General features: G+C 41.3%; 1 protein-coding gene across 1 annotated transcript in view; it reads left to right on the top strand.

The window, feature by feature from the left end:
* Window positions 1-26540, top strand: part of cdh23 (cadherin-related 23) — a 202490-nt gene that overhangs the window by 23000 nt on the left and 152950 nt on the right. The window contains exon 3 of the mRNA XM_030105917.1: window positions 863-937. Within this exon, the coding sequence (XP_029961777.1) occupies window positions 863-937 (75 nt within the window). The remainder of the gene's footprint in view (window positions 1-862; window positions 938-26540) is intronic.

The raw sequence follows: 26540 nt of genomic DNA, 5'->3' as shown, positions 1-26540 counted from the left end.
AGGGACAGAGGAAAATGTGAATCTTTGAGGGGACTGACATCTAAACAGCTGTTACGCAATTGTCATTGGAGAATCTCTAAGAAAATACATAATGAGCCCTATTTGGAGAAAATATGTACCAGAACAAATGCTCTGCTTGTTTACGTGGAGTCACATAAAGATCTCAAGAATAAATGATCTTATTGCACTTGATAAATAGAAAGATCGCCTGCTTCTGAGATAAAGCATAAGAAACCATACAATACAGATGAAATTAGATGCTACTTGACTTTAAACCCTTTCTTAACAAAGCTTGTAAACATGACTAAAATGTAAAAAGTTGTAGTTCTCATGTAGTTCATCAATCCTAAATGGCATAACAACTGGTTTTATTTTTCACAGCCTCAGAGCATCCCTCATTCCCATCCCACCACTTCATTCAGCCTCTGCTATTTTAAACGATTTTAATAAATATTGCCAGGTTGTCTTATGTGATAATGTCAGAACATTGGTCCAAGTCTGAAGCTGGGCAGTGTTGCTTACTGAATATTCTGGTTTTAATGTCTGTTCGGTGAACAGGAAGGCTCACATTGTTGGGTGTCATTGTCTTGGCCAAAAAAAGATAAGCAAAACCTACCAAACATGGAGTTAAAATTATCAGAATTATGCAAAATCCATTCATCTGTATTCTGAGCCTGTTTAATCTGAGCAGGGCAACAATGTTCTAGGCGCCATTCCAGCTAATGTTAGACAAAAGACGAGGTGCGTGCTGGCTTCCCATGCCTGTAGAACATGATTGATATTATATATGTATACAATAATGTAATATATTTGGGCTAAACCATGCAGAATCACAAATGACTTTATTTTCTCTTTTCCACAGGCTCCAACCAGCCGCCGCGTTTCCAGAATTATTTCTTTTCGACCTATCTTCTCATCTACGAAGACACGCCAGTTGGTGAGTTTCTGAAGTGTCGAGTTGTTTTGCCTGATGCAGCTTGCATGGTCTGACGTAAAGCCACTCAGCATGCCTTTGCTTCCTCAAGGACTTCACTGCACCGCGGTGCTCTTTCCTTTGCATCTGAATATAATGTCACAAAGAGATGTCAGAACAAACACTGATGCTGGGAGCGACGGATGTCCTCTCTTAGGGTGTGTGGAGTGTTGAGAATTCTAGAGCTTTTTTTTGTTACTGCTTTGCAGCAGAAGTGTGGTCCTAACACATCCTGGTCTGTAGGTGTCAGTGAGAGTTTATCCAGATGTGACTGTTGGCTGTAAATACTCATGCGCTGATTTGTTGTTTCTCCACTGGCGGTAAGTGTGAATTTTGGTGTCATTTACCAGGTTGAAGCCGATTCTTCTTGGTTCTATTATTCCCTTTTGTTATTTATTTATTTTCTTCTTCTTTTTTTTTCTTTTTTTTTTTGTTGGTTGCCGTGATTGACAGGGCAATTTGAAGATGTCTGGCTTTTCATCATCTTTGAGGATGTCAGTAGCTCAGAATTAAAATCCTTTATATTGGATTGATTTTTGAGAAGTTTTTTTTTTTTTTAATCACATGACCTTTACACCCTGCCAGTCCTTCAACAGTCCTCCCCCGAGTCTCAGAGGGTTTGTTGATGTCTACACCCCTCAGAGTTGTTTTCTGAGAGCGGTTACATCTCACGGGCATAGACAACCTATCATTTTTTTTCTGTTTTTGCTTTTTTTTTCCTCATGAAAGGGGTCATGAAGGTTCAAATATACCAGCAAGCCTCTATCATCATCACTATCTCAGTCATTCTCCTGTCTTTTATCTACTGTCAATATCGTCTCGGTCATCATTTCAGTTTAGTGTTGTATTACAGTAGCCAGATAAGGTTACAGAATCCCGCAGAGCTTACTGTAAATCATCACCATCATGACTGCAAACACCATTGCCCTCATAGTTGCCCAGTTTGGCATCGCTGTCCCACAAAATGAGGCAGGTTCTGGCAGAGGGCCATTGCTCCATGAAGTCAGCTGGTGTTCCAACCGGTGAAGGGCATGGATGTGTTGCTGGGTGGCATCACTGATTCTCCTAAGCACTCTGTTCAGGTTGCCCTCTGGCCATGAATCAGTGTCCTCTCCTAAGGGAGCTGGGCTTTGCTCCAGTAACGCCTTCCACTGGTCCAGAGAGCTGTCAGTCATGTCCTTGGCCCGGACTGTAATGGCCTCCCTCTGTGGTGTGATTGTGAGCGCGGACTGAGTGATCAGACAGTAACAATTTGTCAAGATTATTGTTTATTAGCTCAGCAGATGTCCTCATCTAGGAAGCCCTACGATTCACAAACACAGAGATGCCCACACACACACACACACACACACACACACGCACACAAACACGCCAGCTTGTGAGTCATATGTTAGTGTGTGGTGTGACTGGAGGATGTGACAGTATGAAGAATAGCATACGACTCCTTTTCACCCCAAACACCCACATATCTCCTCGCTCACAAACTCCAGATGACTTATCATCCAGTGGCTTAGCACAGTGGCTTAATAGAGTAGCCCAACAGCAGTTTCAGAGCTGACTTCAATCTTATTCTCGATTTAAATAGAGGAGCTGAGTGAAATTTATGTATTTTCTCATCTCTCAAAGTTCAGTGCAAAGATTGTGCAAAGAATAAAGAATTCTTAAATTGGCCTCTCAGGGCACAATGAAGGCAGTTCAATCATTTTCAAAACTGTATGCATTCCTCTGTACTTCATTTCATCCATTATTATATCACAAATTTGACAAACATGAATAAGCACCTGTCTGGCTGACTAGAAGCTGAACCACACTGCAAATTGATCGGGGCCCACGGCTACTCCGACTGGTCCTGTTCGGTTACCAGAAAGGTCATCGGGCTTCGTTTTGGAGGTGATGTAACAGCACACGGTTGAGGTGAACAGTCTGTGTGAAGTGACACCAGCAGCTCGCTCGTGTACCAGCCACGTGACTGACATGTGCACAACAGGACCGTTGATACTCTATAGTAAAGATCAACAAAGCAGACTATCCTCAAGTGAAATTGGTCTGTATGCATGAGCATGCACTGGCAACACTATTTGGCCTCATAGGCTGTGCATCAGCAACTTCGCCTCATGCTCTCTGAGCCGGTAGTCTCATCTCTGTATCGCATGCAAAAGCACATTGTGCACATTATTTATCAGACAGATGAGGGAAGACATCCAAACATAGATATTTGATCTGAGGCTACACCAGCTCCACTCCCTTCTCTGCAGTAAAAAGGTTTGGTTCAAGAACTGATACAATGCCACCTCCTATAGTGGTGAATGTAAAAATGTCAAATAAATTTCTTCAGTTTTGTTTGTAGGCTTCAAAATATATAATCAAAATATGTTACTGAAATCAATGAAGTTTCTCTTTGCAAAATACGAGATTGATTCTGTCCTGCCCTCTGACCTAATGTTATACTGTTCAAGTGGCATATATATCTTCAATAGGGAGAAAATTTGGTGTAAAAAAACAAAAAAAACATGCACGTATTCCTGTAATCGCTCAGTCACACTGGTTGCAGTTTTTTTGGAGTCATGAGTACACAGCAACAGTCACTGATTCACGGTCATTCAATACAGTGCTCGTGTTTCCACCTGGAGCAGAATAATACAGTGTGTATTATTCATAAGCTACATAAGCTATTCTAAAGCTACAGCCAGTTGTGGATAAAAGATTGAATCAGACAGAAAGTTACCACTGAAAAAGGTAACTGAATCCAGCCATTTTTAAAATAAAAACTCTTGTGTTGAAAAAAAGGTTGTACTTAATTCTTTATGCCAACATTGTTTTACCTACCAACCTAAAATTTCCAAAAATGACAAAGCCACCAAGCTGCTCACCTTCTGAAACCTGAGAACTGCAGACGCTCATGTGGTGGATGGAAGAAACTAATAAATTTACTCCAGTCGCAGCCAGATTAAATTGGGGGCAAGAGAAAGAGCACTGCTATTTTGAAGCACATATTGACATCATTTATTTAAATATTTGCATTCATCACAAATCATTGTAGTGGCAACATTACCACATGTTCACCTAATATTCTGCTGTTGCAAATTTATTTTATCTGTGTTGGAACAAAATTGTGTGTGTGAGTCCATTTTCAGGGTGAGTTTATATTTCATGAATTTTTACTTCATTCAGGCTGTGGGATTGTTCACCGTTGGAGGGGGAGAGCAGCTTATCCAGTGAGCTGATGTTTAAATGCAGTGGCAGATAACGGTGTGTGTTGTGTCAGGAAATGGGATGTGTAATTAGACTGGGAGAACACTTTGATTAAACGCTCTCATCTCCTAATCCACTTTGCCCTGATTCGGCAGATTAAGCCCTCTACTGAGTAATTAACTTGTGGAAAGACAACATTTGTTGAAAATAAGAAACTTCCACACTCTGCTGGAAAGATTTGAGCATGTCGTGTAGCTTTATGCCAATTGAGTGTGAGGCTTTTCTGTCTAATGGAATTTTCAAAATTTGGCGCATTGACAGTATGGCATTTACAAAAAAAAATAAGTTATTGTATACATTCAGATTCAATTCTTTATGCTGAAGAGGAACCCTGTGAAGACAGTGAGCACAAGAGGGAAGCTGCTGACTCTGATTATATGCATGAAAGGATTGGTGTGAAGAAAAATGTCATTTTCTGCCTTTTATATTCGTTGTCACCTTATGTAGTCTCATAAATCCAAAATCACTAAGAAATGCACTGAAAACAACACATTTTCTATTTTTAGTAGATCAAACTTTTAAAAAACTTCCTGTCAAAGCAGTAAATTATCTCTTTCTTACAGTATGTACCTATCAGCACCAGCAGTATGACCATCTCCCTTTAATGGTTGAAGCTTCTTATTGCCAAAACAAAAACAGCCCTGACCCATCAAGGCATGGAGTTCGCTAAGGCCCCTTTTTTACCTGGCATTAAAATGCGTCTCAGGTGATTATGTGGCGAGGTCAAATACAATACTGTTTCCACTAGTCCTTATCATGTGTACCGGGCAAACCGCTCAGATCGGGATCCAGTGATCATTTCATGTCACTTCCCGACACACAGCTGAGCAGTGAAACTAAAACATTTAAAAAAAAATAAAAATCAATCAGTCAATCAATAAATAAATGAACTCTAGTACTAAATGACAATAAATTAGCAATGTATGTGCTTCATTGTCTATAAACAAGCAATGAAAATGTGGATAAAGCCCTTGGGGTGCTGGAAAAATTGCAAAGGGGAGGCGGGTTTTAGGAGCGATTCCACCAATCCCTGATTAAAAATATAAATGAATGACACAAATTAACCAGCGCTGTTGAATGGCTGCTGCTCAGGGCAAATTGTTTAATGTCCTTCGCTGTCTGGTCAATAAACACACTGTATTTAAGAGCTGTGTATGAATTATTTTCCAGCTATGCTGCTGTCCCCGGGCGCATCGAAGACACACGTATTATTTCCACTAACAAACGTATGTGAGCTTTAGGGCTTGTCGCTTGTGGCCGGATGGTGGAGGAAGCACACAGCAATGCAGTAAAGTAATTTTCCAGGTCTTTTTATTTGCAGCTCTCCCCAGAGGTTATCAGATTGTGTTGCATGATGAAAAATAAATAAATAAATAAATAAAAATAAATAAATAAATCTAACTTCTCAGAAACATAAAAAGGAACTCAGCCCTTTACAATGCAGTAGCTAAGCTCTTGAAAAAACTTTAACTCTTTCAGCCCTCCTCAGGCAGACAGCCCCACCATCACTTCCCCCAGCAGCGTCTCCTGCAGGCTGGATACACCTCCCCCTCCTATGCAACCAGACCATCAATACAATACATGTATTTTGCTTTCAGGGGCTTCATGTACACTCAGCTACAATTTTACCCGCAACAGCTTGCAGTTTCACTGAAGTCCTAAAATAACAAAGAGTTTTATAATGACTAACACAGTTTATGCTACTTCTAAACTGCCACACTTTGTACTTTACATTCAATTCACCATAAAAGGATTAAGTGCCTCCTCCTTCCTGTTTGCCTGTCAGCCCTGGAACCTGCTGATGAGCTGGAGAGAACACAGACAGCATCATATTTTTTGGAAGCAAATGAACTAACAATAAGAACGCAGTGAGTGCCTTTTGATCTTTTGGACCAGTGTGGCAGTATTTCAATGGGTGTAAAATATTAACCTGATTAATCTCAAAGTGGACATGCTAGGCCAGCAGGCCGAAGCCTGTACTCGCTTACTATCGTTTCAACCCAACACCAGGCCCATAGCCTGAGAGTAAAGGGAGAACAGGCTAGCTGCCAATAGATCAGTTTCTAATGTGTCTTGTTGATTGTGTCTGAAAACATTTGTATTATTATTTATGTTTGCTTTTGGTGCGTTTTAAAATAAGTAACATGGTGGCTCTGAACTGAAGCAGAGATGCTGCTGTTATTGTGGTGAAACATTTCCCCAACTGGCTCACACAATCCAGGTTTAGACTTTAGTATTTTTCATTTTTTATCTTGTATCTCTATTTAGATGTTGTAATATTTTCTGGGTTGCTTCTGTTTTCTGCAAATTGTTCAAACAGTGTCAGAGCCTTTCTTCATTTCTCCTGATTGTATGTGATCAGTTTTATTTAATCACCCACAAATTGCGTGTCATCTCATGGCACAATATTTGTGTGAACACACAATTTAGCACACTGAAATATTCACTTGCTGCAATTTTTCTTCTCACTCACCAACATAAGGATAATAAAGAGGGGATTCCTTTCACTCACCTCTCCTGTTGATTGTCTTAGCTTTAATGAATTTACATTGTGTAAATGTTTTATCCCAAATACCTGAAGAATGTTTCCAAAGGGCTTAATGTGCTCTTCTTCTTATGTATTTAATTCTACCACAAGTGTATGGAACCCTTAGTTGTATAAATCGGGGTTAACTGCACCGATAAACCAATAAATTACCAAGCCTCATGTCTGAACTTCTCCTCAACCCTTTATTCGCCTTGCTCCCCTCTGCTCCCTCACAATTTCCTACTGCCACAGTAAATACTTTGCACTTTTAATTAGCTCTGTGGCATTCCCAATTCAATAATAATTAAAGAGCAAGAAGTAGCCCTGAGGAACAACTTATTAAAGTCTTCCCCTAAACGTGTTGATAATGGACAATCTCCCGAGCCAATTCCCCCACTGTCAGCTGCCGAGCGCTCTCTATATTAACTGTGGCTTGTCAACACTGTCTTCTCTGGAAAATCTCTCTTCTTCTCCCGGCTATCTGATTCACTAAATTGACTACGTTAGCTTGTCTAGCGCCATAAATAAAGCCATATTCATAGCTATTGATGGCTATTGTAGATGGATAGTGTTCTGCTGTGAATGGATCTTTATCATGATTGGACTAATGCTTCCTGATAGAGAGGCTTTTATCTAATATCTGAAAGCAGAATAGCCTATAAAGCAACGTGAGCATCTTTATCTGCCGAATTAGTTAGAGACCTTTCAATTTATAGAAAAATGGTGTGATATTAATCAAAAAATTCAGTAGTCATCCTTCAATTAAATATCTGTGCGGATCACGTTTTGGTTAGGTTTGCTCGCCACTCTTTTACAGACTAGTTTGATTATAAACAGAAATGCTGATTATGCAAAAGGAACATCGAACCGCTTCAGCTTCGGCATATTTAGAGGACGGCTGCTGTGAGCAGCTCTCTGGCGTTCGCTCCGTAGCATCTCTGTTAGATTCAACTCTGTGTGTTGACTGAATTACATTAAAAACTAGATTCTTATTTTTTTTTAAGCAATTCTGCATGACAATTACTTCCAGGTTTAGAGTCATTTTTTAATCACTTTTCAGTATCTTTCAACTTCTGTTGAGCTTCAGGTGGTAGAAAGCCATTCGGACTATATAATGTAATAAACCTTGATAATGTCTGAATTAATTTTAACCTTCACTGTGTCCACGGTCCACATCCTCAGGCAACAAAGCACTGAACATATCTAATTGGATGACTGCCTTGCTGTATTGTGTTTTATCCACCTTATTTGAAAAACTCCTCTTTTCCATCTTTTCTTCTGCTGTTTTTCTTCTTTTATTACCATTTTGCTTTGGTTAAATCCAAGCCTTGGCGTTTCAGGCTGTTGGGATCTGGTTCCCTGCAATGGCTTATCTCTTTTCCAGTCTTGTTCATCCATGGTGAACATCTGTCACAAACAAAGATACCAGCCTCTCTATCAATTTCATTGATTCACTATATGACTGCAGTCTCTTATTATTGAGATCCCGCCCCCTTCTTTAATGGAGATATGTTGTAACACCATGTTGATCCTGCAGAGGGCGTTAATTACAATATACACTTTGTCATGTTGTACAGGTCACATTCTGACATTTTGACATTCTGGCTCTGTTGTATCTTCTCCTTGATGCCTGGAAACCTAAAATCAGCCCAGGTTGCCTCACTGTTCTGTTCTTTTCATGTTTTAAAGATTTAGGTTGGCCTTCAAAATTTGATGGTTCGGGATTTTACACGCAAGATCATTTTTCATATGTATTTTGCCAGGAACTGTTTTGAACTGTCTTTCTGCACCAGTGAGAAACACTCTGGAAGCAGACGTGACTGTTTTTAATGTTATGTAAATGACTACAGGAAAGACGTGAAATGTGCTTTGAGGCTGTTCACCTCCTTGAGAGGTTTTTGTTTTAAGCGCAGAGAAATTCATATTATATTCCCCATTAGTCGCACCTAGCTTGAGATGAGGGCACTCAGCTCTGTTTTTTTCATGCCGTTGATCAAATAATTGGCCAGACCATTACCTGCTTTGAGAGAAAAGTCGCCCTACCTGGCTGACACTGCTATTGCAAATCACTAAACGATGTTTCCTCGAATACAAACGCAGAGCCTTTACATTAATAAGCTTCATGATACATTACATATTGAGAGCATTTGTCTTTCTTTTTTCACGCTGAGCATCACTTCAATTAGTCTATTGCAATATTTTCTAGTTTATTTCTATTCGATATCAAAAAATATTGTATGTGCAAGTGATTTTTAGATTTTCCTTCAGTTTTCACTGAAAGACTCTCCGGTTTCATATTAAATTGGGTAATTGGCTGGAGGATGGACGGATGACACATAAATGAAATAAAAACTGCTCCTCTCAACACAAGATTTATTGAGTGTCATCTGTATTTATGTCCTTGTAAAATATCTTGATTTGGGAACCTTGACAGGTAAATGGATGTCTGACTTTATGGAGATGTTTTCTACATTCAAGTATCAATATTTGAAGCATTCTTTCTTTTTTAATTGTTTGTTTTTCAGTTATCTTTGTCAGTGCTATTGCTGCTGCCAAGTTTCTTTTTGGCAAAATAAAAATATGATCTCTGTGGGATTTGTCTGGTTGAATAAAGACTTGATAGGAAAGGATTACAAAAAAAAACATATATCATGTAGTTTATTGAGGAATAATCTCATAAAACTTTGCTAATTATCACTATTACTGTGTCCATTTTGCCTTAGTAACACCACTTTCCAACAATTTATTTCATCTTTAGTTTCTATATAAAGGAACTCCAAAGCTGTAATCTGTAAGAAAAAAAAAGTATATTGTCTGTTTCAGCCCAGAGGCTGGAAAGGGAAAAGTTTCAATTGGGAATAATGGTCTTGAACTTTCAGAATGAGTGTGAATCTATAATTTATTTTAAATAAGACATTTTAAATATGAGAGAGTACCTCGCCACACTGACAGAGTGTTTTGCGAAGTACGGGAGCACATCCAAGAATATTTTACCTGTCCTCCGCAGAGCAGGCATTGTGTAGAAGAAACAGAGAACTTTAAAGAGATGAGCAGTGATAAAATGAAAAGGTAATTAGGGTATTGTCAGGAGAAGAAGGAGGGGGCAGTTCCTCCGTGGGTTGGTTCAGTAATGTTTTGTGGTTGTTGGATTGAATCCAGGACTTTCTCTCCCCGCAGGATGTAAGCTTCAAATATTTGTTATAGTCTGACTGCGAGCAGGGCAGCACATCGGTCTGTTTTTACTCCCACTTTCAGCTTTCATTTCTCTAAATTGCAATGCACCGTGTGCGTGCGTGTGTGCGTGCGTGTGCTCGTGTGCATGTGTGTGTTTTTCTACATCTCTGGCAACTGCTGTTGTATCTGTCACTGCTGGTGAGCCTGAGTTGGTGGATGCGCAGTGTGCACGAGACTGACTCTCTCTGGCTGTGCAATTGTGTCTCAGTTTTCTAAATCCTATCTACCAGCTGCAGACTTGAAGTATTCCTTCCTGTTGAGGTTTGAACCACCTGATCTCAGCATGAGATGAGTGCTAACATGTCCGGGAGATATTTCTTAATGACTGGAAGTTTTTCCTCTCCACATGCAGCGTCCTTGCCTACCTCACTTTAGGAAGGGGACACACTCGACGTCCGTACTTTCTGTGACAGCTCTCCGCTGTCATTGAGCCGTTGCATTGACTCTCACAATGGCTTCCCAATAATGCCAGCCGACTGCCATCCATGAGGGACCTCTGTTTTGGTTTAGTCAATCATCCCTTATCTCTCCTCAGTGGTGCCATGCACCCCCCCCCCCTTACCCACCCCCCTCCCTTCCTCCCTCCCCCAGGAAATAATGGGGTCCACGGTTCAGCGGTGTCTGCAAACACACCATCCATCATGACGCTGTGCTCTGGTATATTGTCTGCACTTACCCGGCACGTGATGTGTTAGTGTTATTATGGCTCATGCAAAACACTCAGCACTCTGGCCCCTCATTGCAGCACTGCCTCTGAGTTTAAGCAAGTGCAAAGCATCGTGCTCATATGAATATGTGATTTTAATTTTCACCACTCTTCACGCATTTTCTTTCCTCTTTCCTGTAATCTCATATTCTTACTTTCCTGTCAACACTGAATTTTTTTCTTTTTAAATTATTGACAATGCTGGCAGTATGATGAGTGTTACCCGTCTTTTGTATAATTTATGAGCAATCCCTATATATTTTTAAGTTTGAAATACTTTTGATAATTGCAAACTTATACGTTGAGTGCACTTACACATTTTGCATAATTTTTGAGATTTTCTACATTTTCTGCAACAAGAAATATGTAATACATTAAGGTTGTGAGACAGAATAAATGAACAAAGAATCAAATACCGATGGGTTCAGATTATGGTACTGTTTACATTTTGTGGACAGTAAAATTCAAAAGTTTTGCTCAGTGAGGTGGTTGGTGGTAAAATAATAATAATTGTTGTGGAATTTTTGGTGAAACGGAGCCAAAGATGACGAGTCAAGGATGAGATGCTGCACAAGAAGGATTTATTGGATTGCAGAGCATACACACACAGACCAGCTGATTGAGAGCAAGGCTGCCGCTGTGAATAGAACTCAGTCCAACTCTGTCGTCATTTCAGTCAACCCCAAGTCACATAGACAATTGTCACGAGAATGAACTGATCCCATTTTCCTCTCTATACAAGCATTTTAGAGAACATACCTTAGCCACAAAACATTCAAAAAAAATACAAAAATTCCTTGCTAACTACCAGTGTTTGTGTCAATAATTCAGTTTAGACACATTTGTCGAGCTCTTTATATCTCAGCAATTAAAGAGGGAAAATGCAATTCACAGCTTTTGTGGGTGTCTGAAAACAAACTTTTCATGTGTGTAGTATCATTTATGCAACATCATATTGAGAGTTTCACAAAAAAGTAAATCTTACAAACTGCTCTGTGTTCGCCTAAACCTGCCTGTGAATGGTGTTTTCACAGCACCGAAAAAGGCTGGTTGTCTCGACTTTCCTTTTTACAGTGGTGAAGACAGTAGAGCCGTGTGGCAGCTGAAGATTTTTTTCAGCTGCCAGTTCATATTGTTATCAAGATGTGCCAGTCATGCTTCACGGATGTGCTGCAAAAAGGGAAATAAATACAAGTGTGTTGAGGGTGGATTGTGGCAAAACAACATATTACAAACCTATCTTACTGAGTTTCAAGCTGAGCTGGAGAAATGGTGCCGACATACAGTACTTCTCAACCAAGTAGGGCTCCACGGACAGATTTCATCTAAGAGCTACATCTGGAAGAAAGACACCAGTAGATAAGAGTAATGTAAAAAAAAAAAAAAGTTTGGGATCTTTTTTATTTAAAACCTTTGAAAACAAGCGAATAAAAGAAGGCAGCAGTCATGATGTCAGTTCCACTTGTGTCTTTATATTGTGCCATATGTATGATGATTAGAATTAGACTGATGGTAGTTTGAAGCTGGAGCTCCTGTGGATGATACTCTATTGTGTAGAAAACAGACAGAAGAAGAACATGCAAACTTCACACAGAAAGGCCCAGGCCAGATTCAAACCTAGGGCTAGGTTTAAAAAATTGATTAATCGATTTTGAATCGATTCTCCTTTTAATAGCCCTATATCGATTCATAAAACCCTTGAATCGATCTATTTAATGCGTCTTTTCCCCCCATAGTGTCATGTGACTTCTCGCATTTTATGCATTTTGCGTAGCAGGTACGAAATTTGACATCAAAATACGCTGGTACGCTCCGCCTCATTAAATAACGCAAAAAGCTGCAGACATCTGTGAGCGCTGTTAGAAATGTGTACGTGCAATACTCATGTTGACAACACGATGCAGCAGTGTAGCGGTGCAGTTTCAACCAATCTGCATTGAGTAGCTGAGAATAACGGGTCTGCCGAACCCCCAGCGTCGGCCGCTCTCTCCTGTCCTCCGCCTCCTCCTCTTCTCTTCCAGTTCCCCGAAACCCCACTCGCAGCAGCTGGCGGCTAAAACGCTAAAATGGTGTGTCTGTGTCTGTGTGTGCATGTGTGTGTCCACGCGTGAGTGTACGTGTGTGTCTTTTGGCAAATATGTACTGTTAATAACGTTACTTTCACGTTGAAAATACGATGTCATATCGGGGAAATAAGCGCCGAAAGTTTTTTTTTTTTCCTATCGACTTGAGCGCGAGCTGTGTGTGTATGTGTGCGTGCGTGTGTGTGTGCGTGCTTGCTAAGCTAGCTAAGTGGTACTCTAAAAATTTCACCAAAGTTGGCAGGTCTGAAGCACCAACAAAAAACTTAGAGGCAGATGTCTGGAAATACTTTGGATTTCATTTTGACCCCACAGGTAATGCGCGTGCAAAATTAAAGGGGCGTGGCTTAGTAGGTCACGAAAGCAGAGGGAGGGCGGAACCTCAAGACGTTGGATTAAATAAAACCTCTCTTTCTTTCAAAACTCCGGACACGAGCTTTAACTGAAAAAAAAAAATAGAAAATCTGTCAAAAGTGAATCAAATCGAAAATCGTGGATTGAATCGAATTAGGCCCATGTGAATCGAATCGAATCATTTTCGGAAATTAAAATTGATACCCAGCCCTATTCAAACCCACAACATTGGACACACTGTAGTAGTTTGTATGTTTGGCAACTAACTGAAAAACAAGCTTACAGAACTCTGACAGAAATACTAAATATCTGTAGAAACTTGGTATAAAACGTTATCTGACATATTTTGTCCATCAGGAGATTGACATAACAGCTCAAATAGTCATATTTGTTGGTCGGTGTCAGAAAGCTGAAGCCGTGAGGCTGAACTTTACCAGGGGCAGCAATTAGTCCTGATTTAATGCAACAAAATGTTTATACAGCTGAAATCAAATTCATTTCCTGTGAACTTAAAAGATGGTGAATGCATCAGCATCAGCATAAAAAACGAGTGCAAAAGGGTTGACTAGATTTTTTTTATTAAAAACTCTACAATTCTGAAAAAAAAATGTTTGAAATTCAAAGAGCAAAACTAATTTTGATGCAACTATTCAGCATGAAAGGTCAGCCACACTGCCCAGCATATTCTGGGAACATTTTTCTCCTTTCGTATCGTCGCTGCTGAGACACTGTCTTCGACACTTTCCACTGTATTGATCCCTCGCCTTCGCCTCACTCCTTTAAAAAGAAATACCTCTTCTCTTGTGTGGCCTGTTCTGTTCAAGTATGCCTGCATCATGACCTGAGAGTGAGCAGGGAGAGACAAAGATCGACGGGGAAGTGCGAATAACTGAGGAGTGTGTGTGCATGGAGGGTGTGTGTATGTGTGTATGATATTTCTCCAGGTTGTAAAAGTTAATTGAGATTGTCTGTGGGAATGTGCCACGCCACCAGGTTGAGCAGCACTGCCAGGACGCCCCGCGCTGAGCTGACAGCCGTCGCTGTGACGGTGGCAGTGCTGAGATTACCTGGCCAACCACAGTATTGCTCTCACTGAAACAACGGCGAACTCGCTCCTCAGCTCCAAATGAAAGTTGGGCTCATTTGAAATGTTTCCCCGTCTGTTTCTGTCAGGCTTGAGGCCTGTGTACAGTGAGATTTAGTGGCACTGGCTTTCATTGTAAGGCTGCATACTCACTTGTGAGCACTGTTCTTTTGCACGTGTGTGTGTGTGTGTGTGAGAGGAGACCTTTGAAATCGATAAAGACAACGCCGCATTTACAGTATCTGTGGTTATTCGCTCGATCATTATTTTCATGACCTTAAATGATCAGATTCAGAGTTAGTTTTTTTCCCCCCTTGCCCATTTAAATAACTGTTCCACATTTTACTATTTGTTTACCTGTGTGTGTGTGTGTGTGTGTGTGTGTGTGTGTGTGTGTGTGTGTGTGTGTGTGTGTGTGTGTGTGTGTGTGTGTGCGCGCGCACGCATTACTCCATTCTCCTGTACGGAGAGGTGCATTGCTGGATGGCAGATCAGCTTCTCGCAGCTGCTTATCTGGCCCAGGTGGGTCACGGCTGATACCTGCCTGAGCCACGCAGAGCAGCTAACCTGGAAATTGATGTTTCACATCAGCGACCACCTCTCTCTACTCCAGGGGAAGCTGCAGAAATGAAGGCGAGGGCTGCTGGGGAGTTGGATGCGTGTGTGTGTTTCTGGCTTGTTTAAGGTCCTTGCCTCTGCGTGCATTTATGTGAATTAATCTAATTTTTTTTCCTTTTTTTTTTTTTTTTTTGTTGTTTGAAGGTGGACATCTGTGTGGCACTTGGTGGCGTGACTGAAGTAAAAATACAGTACTTCTTTGTCATGCTCATCATGAAGGGATTTTTTTTTTTTTCAATTACAGAAGACTGAATGAATGAAGAGAGATCTAAATGTCATGGAAAACTGCTAATAGTCTTTAAAAATTAGAAGGTTACAACTCTCAAGGACCACTAGAGATGATTTCAAACTTAAGAAAAGCTCTCACTAAGACTGCAATAATGGCGTGAATATTACTTGAGCGAAAATGATGAGATTGAATTGTGTCATATGCAAAGAACCTGTGTTTAGAGCGTCTTAATCACCACATTTCTCACGGACTCATTTTGCTGCTGAGTTCTCGCTCTTCACTCGCACCTCATTGTTTGATTTGTATTAAGATCAGCTCGGCTGCAACTTGTGGCTGTAACCGTGTGTTCAGCTTTGGTCACACTTTAGCTACCAACAAATTGTGATCAGTGCCAGAACAGCACATTTGCTGTTGAATTATTGTTTAGGACGACATGCTGGATCAGCTAATATCCAGCGTAATATCAACGCTGGCTGTCGGAGCCTGGTGCACGTTCTATGAAGAAAGGTTATCTCGTCCTTGTCTTGAAAGCTGACATTTGTTCTCATAAAGGCCAGTGTGCCGGTGCCAGAAAGGATTAATTGACAAGTGGGGTGCCTGCACCCTGTCCCCATACAGACCGGTCTGTGGCACAAGTCTGGAGGCTTTTGTTTACTGGTGTGTGTGTGTGTATGTGTGTGTGTTTGTTTTTCTCTCATTTTCTTGCAAAGTGATGTAACTGAAGCCTTTTCAGATTTATGCATTGTCAATATGTGACACTAGCTTTTTTTTTCTTTGATAGGCAAAAAACACACCAGAGTGTGTTTTTAAATTGTGTGTGTATTCACCTGAGCTTATATTTGCGGGTTTACACAGGAGTGCCGCAATGAGCTGGAGGGACTACAGCTTAATGGAGCTCCTCTCTCTTCCCTCACAGACGAGGTGCTGTCTGACATTTAACAGGCCTCCTTAGAAGCACAGATCTTTTTTTTTTTTTCTTAAGGGATCAGGAAAGCTTGTCATCCCCCCCTTTCTCTTTAGCACACATTTTTGCCATTGTTTCTCTCTCTGTTTCTCTCTTATTTGTCTCTCTGTGCTGCAGTTTGTCTCCAGTGAGAAGTCCCAGTTGCGAACAAATCCCGAGCTTTTCTGCTGTGACGTATTTTGTATTTTGTTCTCTCAGTTGTTCTTTTTTCCCGCATTTACACTCACACAAACCCGCACAGTTCACCTGCAAAACACGTCTTCAGTGGACAGAGACCGTTTTCGTAACCCCGGCGGCGGCGGTGAGGCGAGTGCAGCATCTCTGCCAACAGAGACGTGTTTCAGTAAGGGGGCAGTTTGTGCAGGGGTGTGGAAGAGAGGACAGCAGAGGGAGGGGGAGACGAGTCCAAAACTGATCACCCATAACAGTTGTCATTGCCCAATTCTCCTGTTTTTCTTTGTCTTTGTCTTTTCCTTTTTTCCACACTTCCCCTCGTCACTCTCCGTCCCCTTCTCCAGATTGACCAAAGAGGTCAATTGCCAATTTGCCAGTGCCAATGTCTTTGTCAGGAAACAATATTAATTTTGGCTAATTAGGACCTGAAGCTAATGAGCGCTACAGATAATGAGTTCATTTATAATCCATAAAACAAGTCTGGCGTGTTATGGGATGGAAAGGGGGAAAAAAAAAAGCCGTAATGGCAGCAGCCGGACATCAGATTTAGGTTGCGGTGTTGCAAACAGTCTGGACACATACATCTAGAGACACACACACACACACACACACACACACGCATGCACACAATCCGCTTTAACTTTCAGTCTCTCTCTCTCATTCGCCCCCTCTCTCTCACACACGCACGCTTTCAGCCCTGGCATGTCTGCATTGCAGTCCTCTGCTGGTCAGCTTTAGCACATTATCAGCACAGCTTTTCAGTCAGCGACCAAGCTTTGCAACCCCCCCACTCTCTCCCTTTTTCTACTGTTACATCTATGTCTTAAACTGGATGATTGAAGGAGTGGGGGAAGAGAGTGCAAGGGAGTGGAAAGTCAAGGGAAGAAACAAGAGGAAGATGGCACAGGAAGTTTTGAGGCACGAGGGAGAAACGGGTGAACGGAAAGAAAAGGCGCAGGCTGAAGGAATGAAGAACTGGCAGAAAATGAGGATGTGGAAGTGATACACATGGAGGAATGGGGACAGACGCAGGCTGAGGCAAAGATGAGGGCGAGAGGGGCGTTACAGCAGATGGACGCGAGAGGGAGAAAGAGAGAGAGAGCGAGAGACAGAGAGAGAGCGACAAGAGAGATGAAAAAGATAGAGTTGCACAAGCATCTCTGCCCATACAGATAAAGTCCAGCTGGCCTTGGCTTGGCTTGGTCAGCCAGACAGCTATACTGAGCGGAACTGGACCCAAGCAAGATCAGACATGCTAGCATGGCGTCTGGAGCAGAGTGCAGTTTTACAACTGTCGTGCCATATGGACTGCTGAGGAAATCCTATTACAGTGGGGATCCAGCGGAGATCATACGATACAAGGAAAGGGCAGACAAAACCACAGCGACTTGCTGCCACTGTTTACATTTGTTTGTTTGTAGCAAGCGAATGTATCCCCTCACTTCCTAATGGGCCAAGTTAATTAGTTCTTCATCTCAGATGTATATGTTTACACAACTAGAGAATCGTAATTTGCTTTCATAATGTGCATCTATTACCACAAGTTGGTCCACTTTCTCAAGCTGGATACGTACAAGGCAAGAGCAGAGAAATGTGCCTGTTTTCTCGAGGTGGCACAAACCGCAAAAGTTAGTTCTGACCTGGGCGTTTCACACGAGATGAGAAACTCACGTGCACAACTCCTGCAAGGGGATGAATTTAAAAAAAAGGAAAAGAAGAATACTCACATTTCTGCAATAATCATGCCTGCTTTAAATCAGTCACACAATAGTTGTCGGATAACAAACATCCAAAAAGTAGCTGCCTAGATAGTGTACCAGGACGACACTGCCAGAAATCCCAAACCAGCGTCGAGAGGAAAGGAAAAAAGGATTGCATCATTCTTTTTTCTGAGCTCTGGGAGAAAGAAATTCCTCTGTTCTTGTGTGTAAAGAATCAACTAGATACTTTTTATACCTGTTATTTACAGTTATGTCAGTACTAGAGAATCGAAATACCTGCCTTTTATTGTCAAATTAAAGACAGAAGGGCTTTGCAGATCATTATAACAGCTCCTCACCAGTTTCTGATTACACTGTGACGTGGTATAATCTCATCAGGTGCTTGGATGTGACTTTGAAAAGGTTCACCTTATTCTGTAAACACAGCTGGAACAAAAAAAAAGAAAAAAAAATCATTATGACTCCATTTATTTTACATGTACCAGAAGCAGTCTCGTATTGCAAATTAGGTAGCCAGCTGAGCTTTTTAACCTATGACACATTACAGTTTATACCTTACAGTTACTTACAATTATATCATTTACTGCAGTGGCTCCTAAATTGGGGGTTTATGGCTCCTTTGTTATGGGTCACAGATTCTTTGACTGCTCATAGGTTGTCAAAATTAGATTTCCATGTCAATAAAAAGAATAACGACACACTTTCTAGGATTTAGTATGTTTGTGAGAGTGACTCTGTCCCCAGTGTAATGTTTTGGCATTTTCAAGATCAGAGAGGGGGTCCGCGACTTTTCTTGGAGACAAATTCTAGTCTGCAAGAACAGAGAAATCTGTTTTCCAAGAGAAAAGATTAATGTCATTATTTTGTCCCAGCCCGGGTTTGGGAGGCTTGTTCTCCACAGGTCCTGTGTGATTGGTCAGACAGCTGAAGTGGACATGAATGAAGCGCAAAAGCAAACATGGTGTCTGAATTTGCATGCCAGAACTGACTTTGCTTTTTCCACCTTACATAAAACACATTTTCTCTTTTTAGGGATGATGTATCTAAATTTAACTCTTCACACACTTATACAATGACTTCAGTGCACGTTTTCAAGATTTTGCAATATAATCAATACTTTGTTCAGCTGATACTTACCAGAAAACATTGCTTTGCACTTCATCACGGGTATTTTCACTATTAGAATTAATAAAATGTCCCATTAGTTTTAATCCTAACCTTCTTTTTTCTTTCTGGCATTATCAAGTAACGGAAATCACGAGTATTCGCGTGCCATAAGCACTTTACAAATGTTCAAAGCATTTTGAACAGCTTCAAGAGCTTTGTCAAAACTTTAATGCATTTCTATGTGACCATTATATAATAGTTAGAAACTACACAACAACAAAGAAAACTTTATATATTCTCAGAGATGAGTTAAGTTCCATTTGTGTCATTTGCTTTTCAAAATTTGTGGTATTTTCTTCTCGTAGTCTTTTTTTGAGGCAATATTGAACACTTCATGCCAGTGACAAGAGCTACAGGGGCAACTGTGAGTCGCCGCAGCTTCATTCCTGATCCCATCTGCTTTTACCCAGCATCCCCTTCCACATCCGCAGGGCTGACAGAAACAACATCAGCCTCATATTTCAGTAACATGGAGGCCAAATGATAAACATGTAAACTGTGGAGAAAAGGGAGAAGGTCAAAGGGAGAAGCTTTTGTTTTAGTGTGAATGTGTTTATGTGTGCGTGGTGTCGCAACGAAGGTGGCATGTTCCATTACCCGCCCATGATTTAGCTCACTCTCAGGTAATAGTCAGCTCTGGTGGGGTCAGCAGAGGGCCAGTATGAGAGAGGGAGAGCTGCGAGAGAAGAAGAGAGAGGGCGGCAAATAGTAAAGAATAAGAATAGGATTAAAAACTAAAGAGAGCAGCAAAGCCGGGATGAAAAGACCAAGACGGGAAGACGGACAGAAAAGGAAAGAATTGGGCAGGCGTCACAAAGTGCCACTGCTGATGGACGTTTTGGCATGTTGGCAGGAGTGGTGTGGTTTGGGGTGGATGCGTGTGCGTTTGGGCCGGGCGTTTGCTTTTGTGACAACGACAGTCCAGTGTGCCTCGGCCGTCACTCCAGAAGCCTCGGCAGCACACAGCCACCTGTCCACTCCTATCAGCGCCGCCTGTGTCCCTCTGTCTGGCCTCCGCAAGCAGGACGAAGCGTGACGAGAGGATGACAAAAACGAAGGGGGGGGGGGACAGAGAGAATGTGATGGGATGGGAAAGAAAATAGCAAGGAGCAAAGAGCTTCCCTGTGAGATCGTGGAGCGAACGGAGCTGCGTGTGAATTTGCAGTGACAGCTCTGCCTCTCCTCACCAACGTGTGGGATGACTGTCCACTAATGTCCTTCACTGTCCGCCGACTTTCGCGTTGTGATTGGTTCGTCACAGCCTTGTCGCTCAGTGTTTTCATCATTTCACCATTTGGTCATGTTAGAAAGCCAATACCGGGCCCGACATCCAATCACGGACCGTGCGCCTCGTCCTGGTCGACAGTGCTGCCATCATTTGCGACGCGAGGCAGGACTCATAGCAAGTTCAACTTCAAACAACATTTACCAGAGTCCTCAATAGTCTCACTTTGAGTGAATTGTTTTACTTTAATGCTTTCTCCGGGCATTGATTGTCTAGTTTCTCTCGACATGGACCATTGTATTACCTTCTCAGAAACACATGATGGTTGCAACAAAACAGAAACAGAAAAAAATAACAATTGTTTTTATTTATTTATTTTTTTTCTGACACAAGGTTAAAGCACAGTCATGTTTGTGATTTTACTCACAGGTAAAGGCGCAGTAATTGTGTTTATTGTGAGCCTTTGATCAGTACTTTCACACCCGCTATTGTGGACCAAAATGTAAATTTCATATACTGAAGTGAGTGTGGTTCACACTTTTTTTGTTACTTTAGTCCAAAATGGTAAAGAAGCTTCCATGATGACAAGGGGAGAGAACTGTGTCCACAGCAGGCATTCCCCAAAATACTCTGTGGTGCTCGTTGAATCATGGAAATTAAACCTCATAGATGACTTCCTTTTTCCTACACACACCTGTAGTGCATGAAAACTCCATCAGTAACAACAGCTTATTTTTACTTGCATTTTTTTTTCTGTGACATGTTCGGCCCATTCTTTATACTGGATGACCTTTACTTTGTATGCGGCCACGATTACTTTGAGGCGTAATATCTTTAAATGTTTATCTAAAAATATTATCTCTGTGTGTAGCTTAGAAAATGTTATGTTTTTCCATCTGTTAAAAGCCAAATGCACGGACATTTGTGAATGTCTTTGGTTTTGGAGGGGTGTATTTCTCTTGGGAATGGCTAAAGGAAAAAGCGCGGTCGGGGTGGGAGGCGGGGGTTCTCCGTCCATCCGTGACAGATTTAGTCATAAATCTGCTGGATTAATACACAGCCTCCCAAGGACTCTTGTGGTGTGTGTTGTTGAAACACAAGAGTCACTTAAAGGCAGACCCTGGGCACTATTTGTCTTCAGCTCTCTTCCCCATCATGGTTATTGATGCCACAAACGTGCACGCACATACACATGCAGATAAATACCCACATAAAAAGGATAGAAGGGCAGTGAAAAATTGAGAACGAGTAAATGAGCAGAAAATGAAATAGAATATGGTAAATATCTTATTTCTGAACAACTCAGAAATTGGAAGGATTTATGCATGATGCTTTTTTTTTTTTGTTTTCAAGCGACAAACAACTTCTCAAAAACTCCCCTTGTGGCTCATGCTCAGGATTGAATAAAAAACATGTACTCTTCCACAGCGGTTTTGTCAATTTAGATATGGGTTGTATGTGTTTATTTGAGACATAAAGGCCTGCAAGCGTGATGAGCGAGCCTTTTCTTTTGTCTCCATGTTTTTATTGGTGGCTGTCTAATTGACCACCCAGGGGAAACGACTTTACTGTCTCTCTCCATTGCTGTCCCATCATCCCAGGGGAATATAAGCTATCTGCATGCATCCTCTTTTTAGCTATTAAAGATGGCCCCTGAGCATATACACCTCTCTTTGTATGGAAATCAAGGGGTCCGCACGTTCACTTTCTGGCCACTTCACTGTTCTCATTTCAGGTAGCGCTGCTTAGTTTATATCTGCCTCCAACTGGCTTCCCCCAGAAGCAACCTGAGTCCGTAGACATTAACACAGCACACAGCACCGTGGGCAGAAGAAGCAGCGATGAGTTGATTTCAACTCATTTCCATCTTATTTCTAAAGGAAGAGAAGAAAGATTAATTCACTGTGTTTGACTTCAGGCAAGGGTGTAAGTTAATGCGTGTGCCCCTGAGAGGTGTCTTAAAAGGATGAGCCTGAAACAATGACTTAAATCCCCTGATGGAATCAGAATCATAAATTACTCTGAAAGTGCTTTATAGGAGCCAGATTGACTGAAACAGGAAGGGTCATACACTGGTGGGACTTTTAGTGAATTTGGACTCTGAAGTACATTTTACGCAATCAGTACTAATATACAGCATATATTTTCTTTCACCCTGGCTGGTTCAAATTTAAGAAAAGTTCACATATTTTTGTTTAAAAGCTCACATCAGCCATAACAAGTGACTTCCCGTTTGTAACCCTCACTTTTCGAAATACTACACTTTAATTATCTTTGTATTGTTCTGATAATTACTTACAGACTATTTTAAATTGAAAATATCTAATGACAATTGAGCAACATGGAAGAACTGAGAGGGTCATTCTCTCACATATCAAGACCTCTGACACTCAGGATGTCCTGAAAGGTCATGGGAAGAGGTTTTATTCCATTGGCGATACATTATGACCCACCTTCTGCTAAATTGTTTTTGTGTCTGTGAGGGTGGACAGAATATACCCGCCCTCACAGTGATTATTGCTCCATTATCAGCAGGCAGTACAAAAAACTGTACGAATGGCAGGCTGCACTGTCTTTGAGCTCACAGCATAGTAACAGCGATGAAACCACTTTGTCACATGCATAAATTGTGCTCCTAGATGCATCAATGATGTTTTTTTTTTTTTTTTCTTCTTTTTAATTAATGTTTCCTGCACTGGTGTTGCAAATCTTGAAGTAAGTCATGCTCTAATAATGATGTTGCAGATTTACTGTGCACCCACTGAAAATTGTAACGTGAGCTGGCAGAAAACCCATAAACCCTTGTGCAATGACAAATGTTCAGCATTGACTTGCCACATTATTAGAGTTCACTTGTGGCTTCGTTCCTCTGAGACAGATGGTAGGAGCTATCACTTCCCCATGTGGATCCACGGGGACATCACTACTCTATCTTTGGAGGAGCCACAACTAATCCGTTACTCTGTATCATGTTGTGTCTGCCTAAGTTATGCTAATAATACATGAGTGCGATAAACAGAGACACAGCATAGTATTTCCACAATCCCAACTTCGAACTTGCTAATCAGTCTGACCTCTGGTCAGAAACAGTGTTGGTTAGCCTTTGCCGTTATTGGTAGAAGGGGAAAACAGGAGGAGGGTGAGCAACAGAAGATGATCCCAATAAAAAGGCCTTGTTTTGGTACACAATGATTTTAACGTGCTGACCAAATGTTTTTATTTTTATTAGGCTTTTGTGAGACTAACTTCAAGCTAAATCCCTGTGGATCAACAATGATGTTGCTTTAACTGCATTGTTATAATGAAGACACCAGATTCTTTCTGTCATTATCTCTGAAGCCCTCTTCAGTCTGGTTTTTCAGCTGCATTGCATTGGCTTAATTTTTTTTTTTTAAAACATGGAATAAATGATTTTTGAGGTTTTTTTCGTCTTGAGATGGAATTGTTGTGATGTGCCTTTATTTGAGCTTTAGCTTTCTATTGGTGCATTACAGGTTGTATTGGATTAATTTCCACAGTTTACAAGGACCCAAAGAAAGTTTCCACCTGGTGTAGAATGGAGTAGCAGAGCTTGGCTTTGTTTGAGCTCTTGTTAACACTGCTCCTGATATTGCAGGTTTGATGGATCTGACGTGGAAAGTTACGCATGTCACTTTAGCTCAGAGTCACACTCCTAATCACAACTTGTCTATGTGACGGATGTGATGGCTTTCCATTAGTACTTCTCTCCAGAGTACAATATTCAGTTTATATTCACATGGTAATCTATAAGATGAAAAATGCTCCATTTTAAAATGAAGGAAAATAAAAGCATAAAAGGAGCACATGCTGGCAGTTATCTTAAGACAGCGTGTGAGTTTTTGATCTGAATGATTGATGTCAGGCAGCGTGGCTTCAGCTTGGCTCTGCTGATGTGTTTGAAGGCTCTCTTTGTCAGCAGATAGACAGTGTGGTAACATGAGTGGCATGCTTCTGACTCATCACCCTGCTCATTGCATGACTTCAGCCCTGAGCTGTACTTGCCCCGCCTCAAGACGATCCATCAACTATTTATACAGAGCAGGTAAAGATCAGGATCTGCTCCACCCTGTTCACTACACTCAGAGTATTGTTCTCAAGTGGCCTCATCTTGTCTGTTGTTTGCCTCCTGCTGTGGTAGACAGCTGAACATTGCCCATATACCCATTAAGCCTGTGCGCTCCATAAAATTCAAAGCTATAATTCAGAGCTTGCCTGAAATTGCGGCACTGACAGTGCCTGTCCCAGTGAATCAGAACTCAGATGAACGAGAGGTCTGGAGATGTCACCAACATAATAAACAGGGCTTTGGCCTACATCCCCTTTTCTTTCTGAAGCCCGAGGCCCCGGGGCATGGCCGACTCTAGTCCTCCCGTCTAACACACACTGCTCCTATTGATCCAGCCGCGATTGATGGCCTCCAGCGGCTGATTTAGTTCCCTCACTGGCCTCCTCGCCTTTCCTAAAAGGTTGGGCAGAGTAAAACATGCAGGTGTTGCTGTGTATAGGTTAGCAAGTCTTCTTCTCTTCCGCCTTAGTTTTTGTCTTCTGCCTCTTCAGGCTGTTTTGTTTTCCCTGTTTTATGTCGGTGTACTTTTTTCTGTCAGAACACAGCCAAGCGACTACACTTGATGCAGAAGTCCTACTTTTGTGGAAGTGCTTCCAGTTATAGACTATGTTTCTCTTCCTCTAACAAATATCACCTGCTATGAACTTTTCTCTTTCCCTGCTTTTAAAATGGACTGTCCTTCTGCTCACTTTCCTTATTGTGCACATGTTTCACACTTGTGGCTCACCAGTTATTGTAGCTCAGCCTTTAGTGGCACTTCGTTTGTCTTCAAGTTTTCCTTGAAGTAAATTTAGAGTTGATAAAAGTACAAATGTATTTTCTGTTTGCATTTTCCTGAACTCTTTATCAGAACTGATCCACAAAGCCAGCTGGTAAATTCAGTCTTATTACATTCCCTTTTTTTTCCCAGTGTTGTTTGAAACCTACACAGCTTGACTGAGTAATGTTGAATGGGATGAGGTCCTAACAGGCTAAATTAAGCCCTGGAAAGACACATGCGTGCACAGCGCACACACACACACACACACACACACACACACACACACACACAGTCTCGTATTTCTATCCTTGTGGGGACCTTCCATTGACTCCCATTCATGTCTAGCCCCTAACCCTGACCCTTACCCTAACCCTAACCCACACCACAATAAAGCCTAACCCTAAAGAAATGTTTTTGCACTTTTACTTTTTTCAGTAACAACAACATGGTCAAGAAAACACTGTTTCTCCTACTTAGGACCGGAAAAAGGTCCCCACAAGGCACGTCGTTCCACGTTTTGCTATCCTTGTGGGGACATTTGGCCCCAACAAGGATAGAAATACGAGAACACACACACACACACACACACACACACACACACACACACACACACACACACACACACACACACACCCTAAATGGGTGTTTTGGTTCAGGTCGCAGATTTTCATTGTGTGCCCACCTAACTTTACAGTCACTGTGATTTGGTTGTCCTGGTTTACACTTCAGTCAAGAAGTAAAAGTGGTGATTTGTAAAGAAAATAAGAGGTTCAGAGGACAATAGGAGAGAGAAAGGTGAAGCAGAGAGATTATTCCTCCAGCCCATTGCTCTTGTCATGAGTGCAGTGTTGCAGAGTGGAGAGGGGAAGGGGAGGGGCAATGTTAATGTGCACTGTATCATTCATAACAGTAATACTGGCATCACTTGCTGCTAAATAGCATCATTTGTCAGGGGAAAGGGCTCGGTGCCACATTGTTGCAGATAAGCGTGAGAAAAACACACACGCACGCATTCAATCCTATCTTTACATGTAAGAATAAAGCATCTCCTCGCCACCAAAACTGTTTAAAACAACAAAATTAAACTTTTCTCCTATATTTTGCGATTAGTCATTTCAACATTTAGTCCTTGTATTTCGCACAAAGTCAAGACAAAGCAGACGACCAAAAGAACATAACAAAAAAGCCCACTTCATTTCAACTTTGTGAAGGATTTCATATTGTACTTGAGAGTGAGAATACAAATCTGCATGGTAGCTCAACATATCAGCAATTCTCCTTGTCAAGCTGATTACAATGTGGAGGTGCTTAATGAATGCTTTTATTTTTCTATCAAGCTAAGCTACCTCTCTCTCTCATATATATATATATATATATATATATA

Source organism: Salarias fasciatus, chromosome 13, assembly GCF_902148845.1.
Source record: "Salarias fasciatus chromosome 13, fSalaFa1.1, whole genome shotgun sequence".
NCBI classification, from domain to species: Eukaryota; Metazoa; Chordata; class Actinopteri; order Blenniiformes; family Blenniidae; genus Salarias; species Salarias fasciatus.
This window is presented reverse-complemented; position numbering and strand designations above follow the sequence as displayed.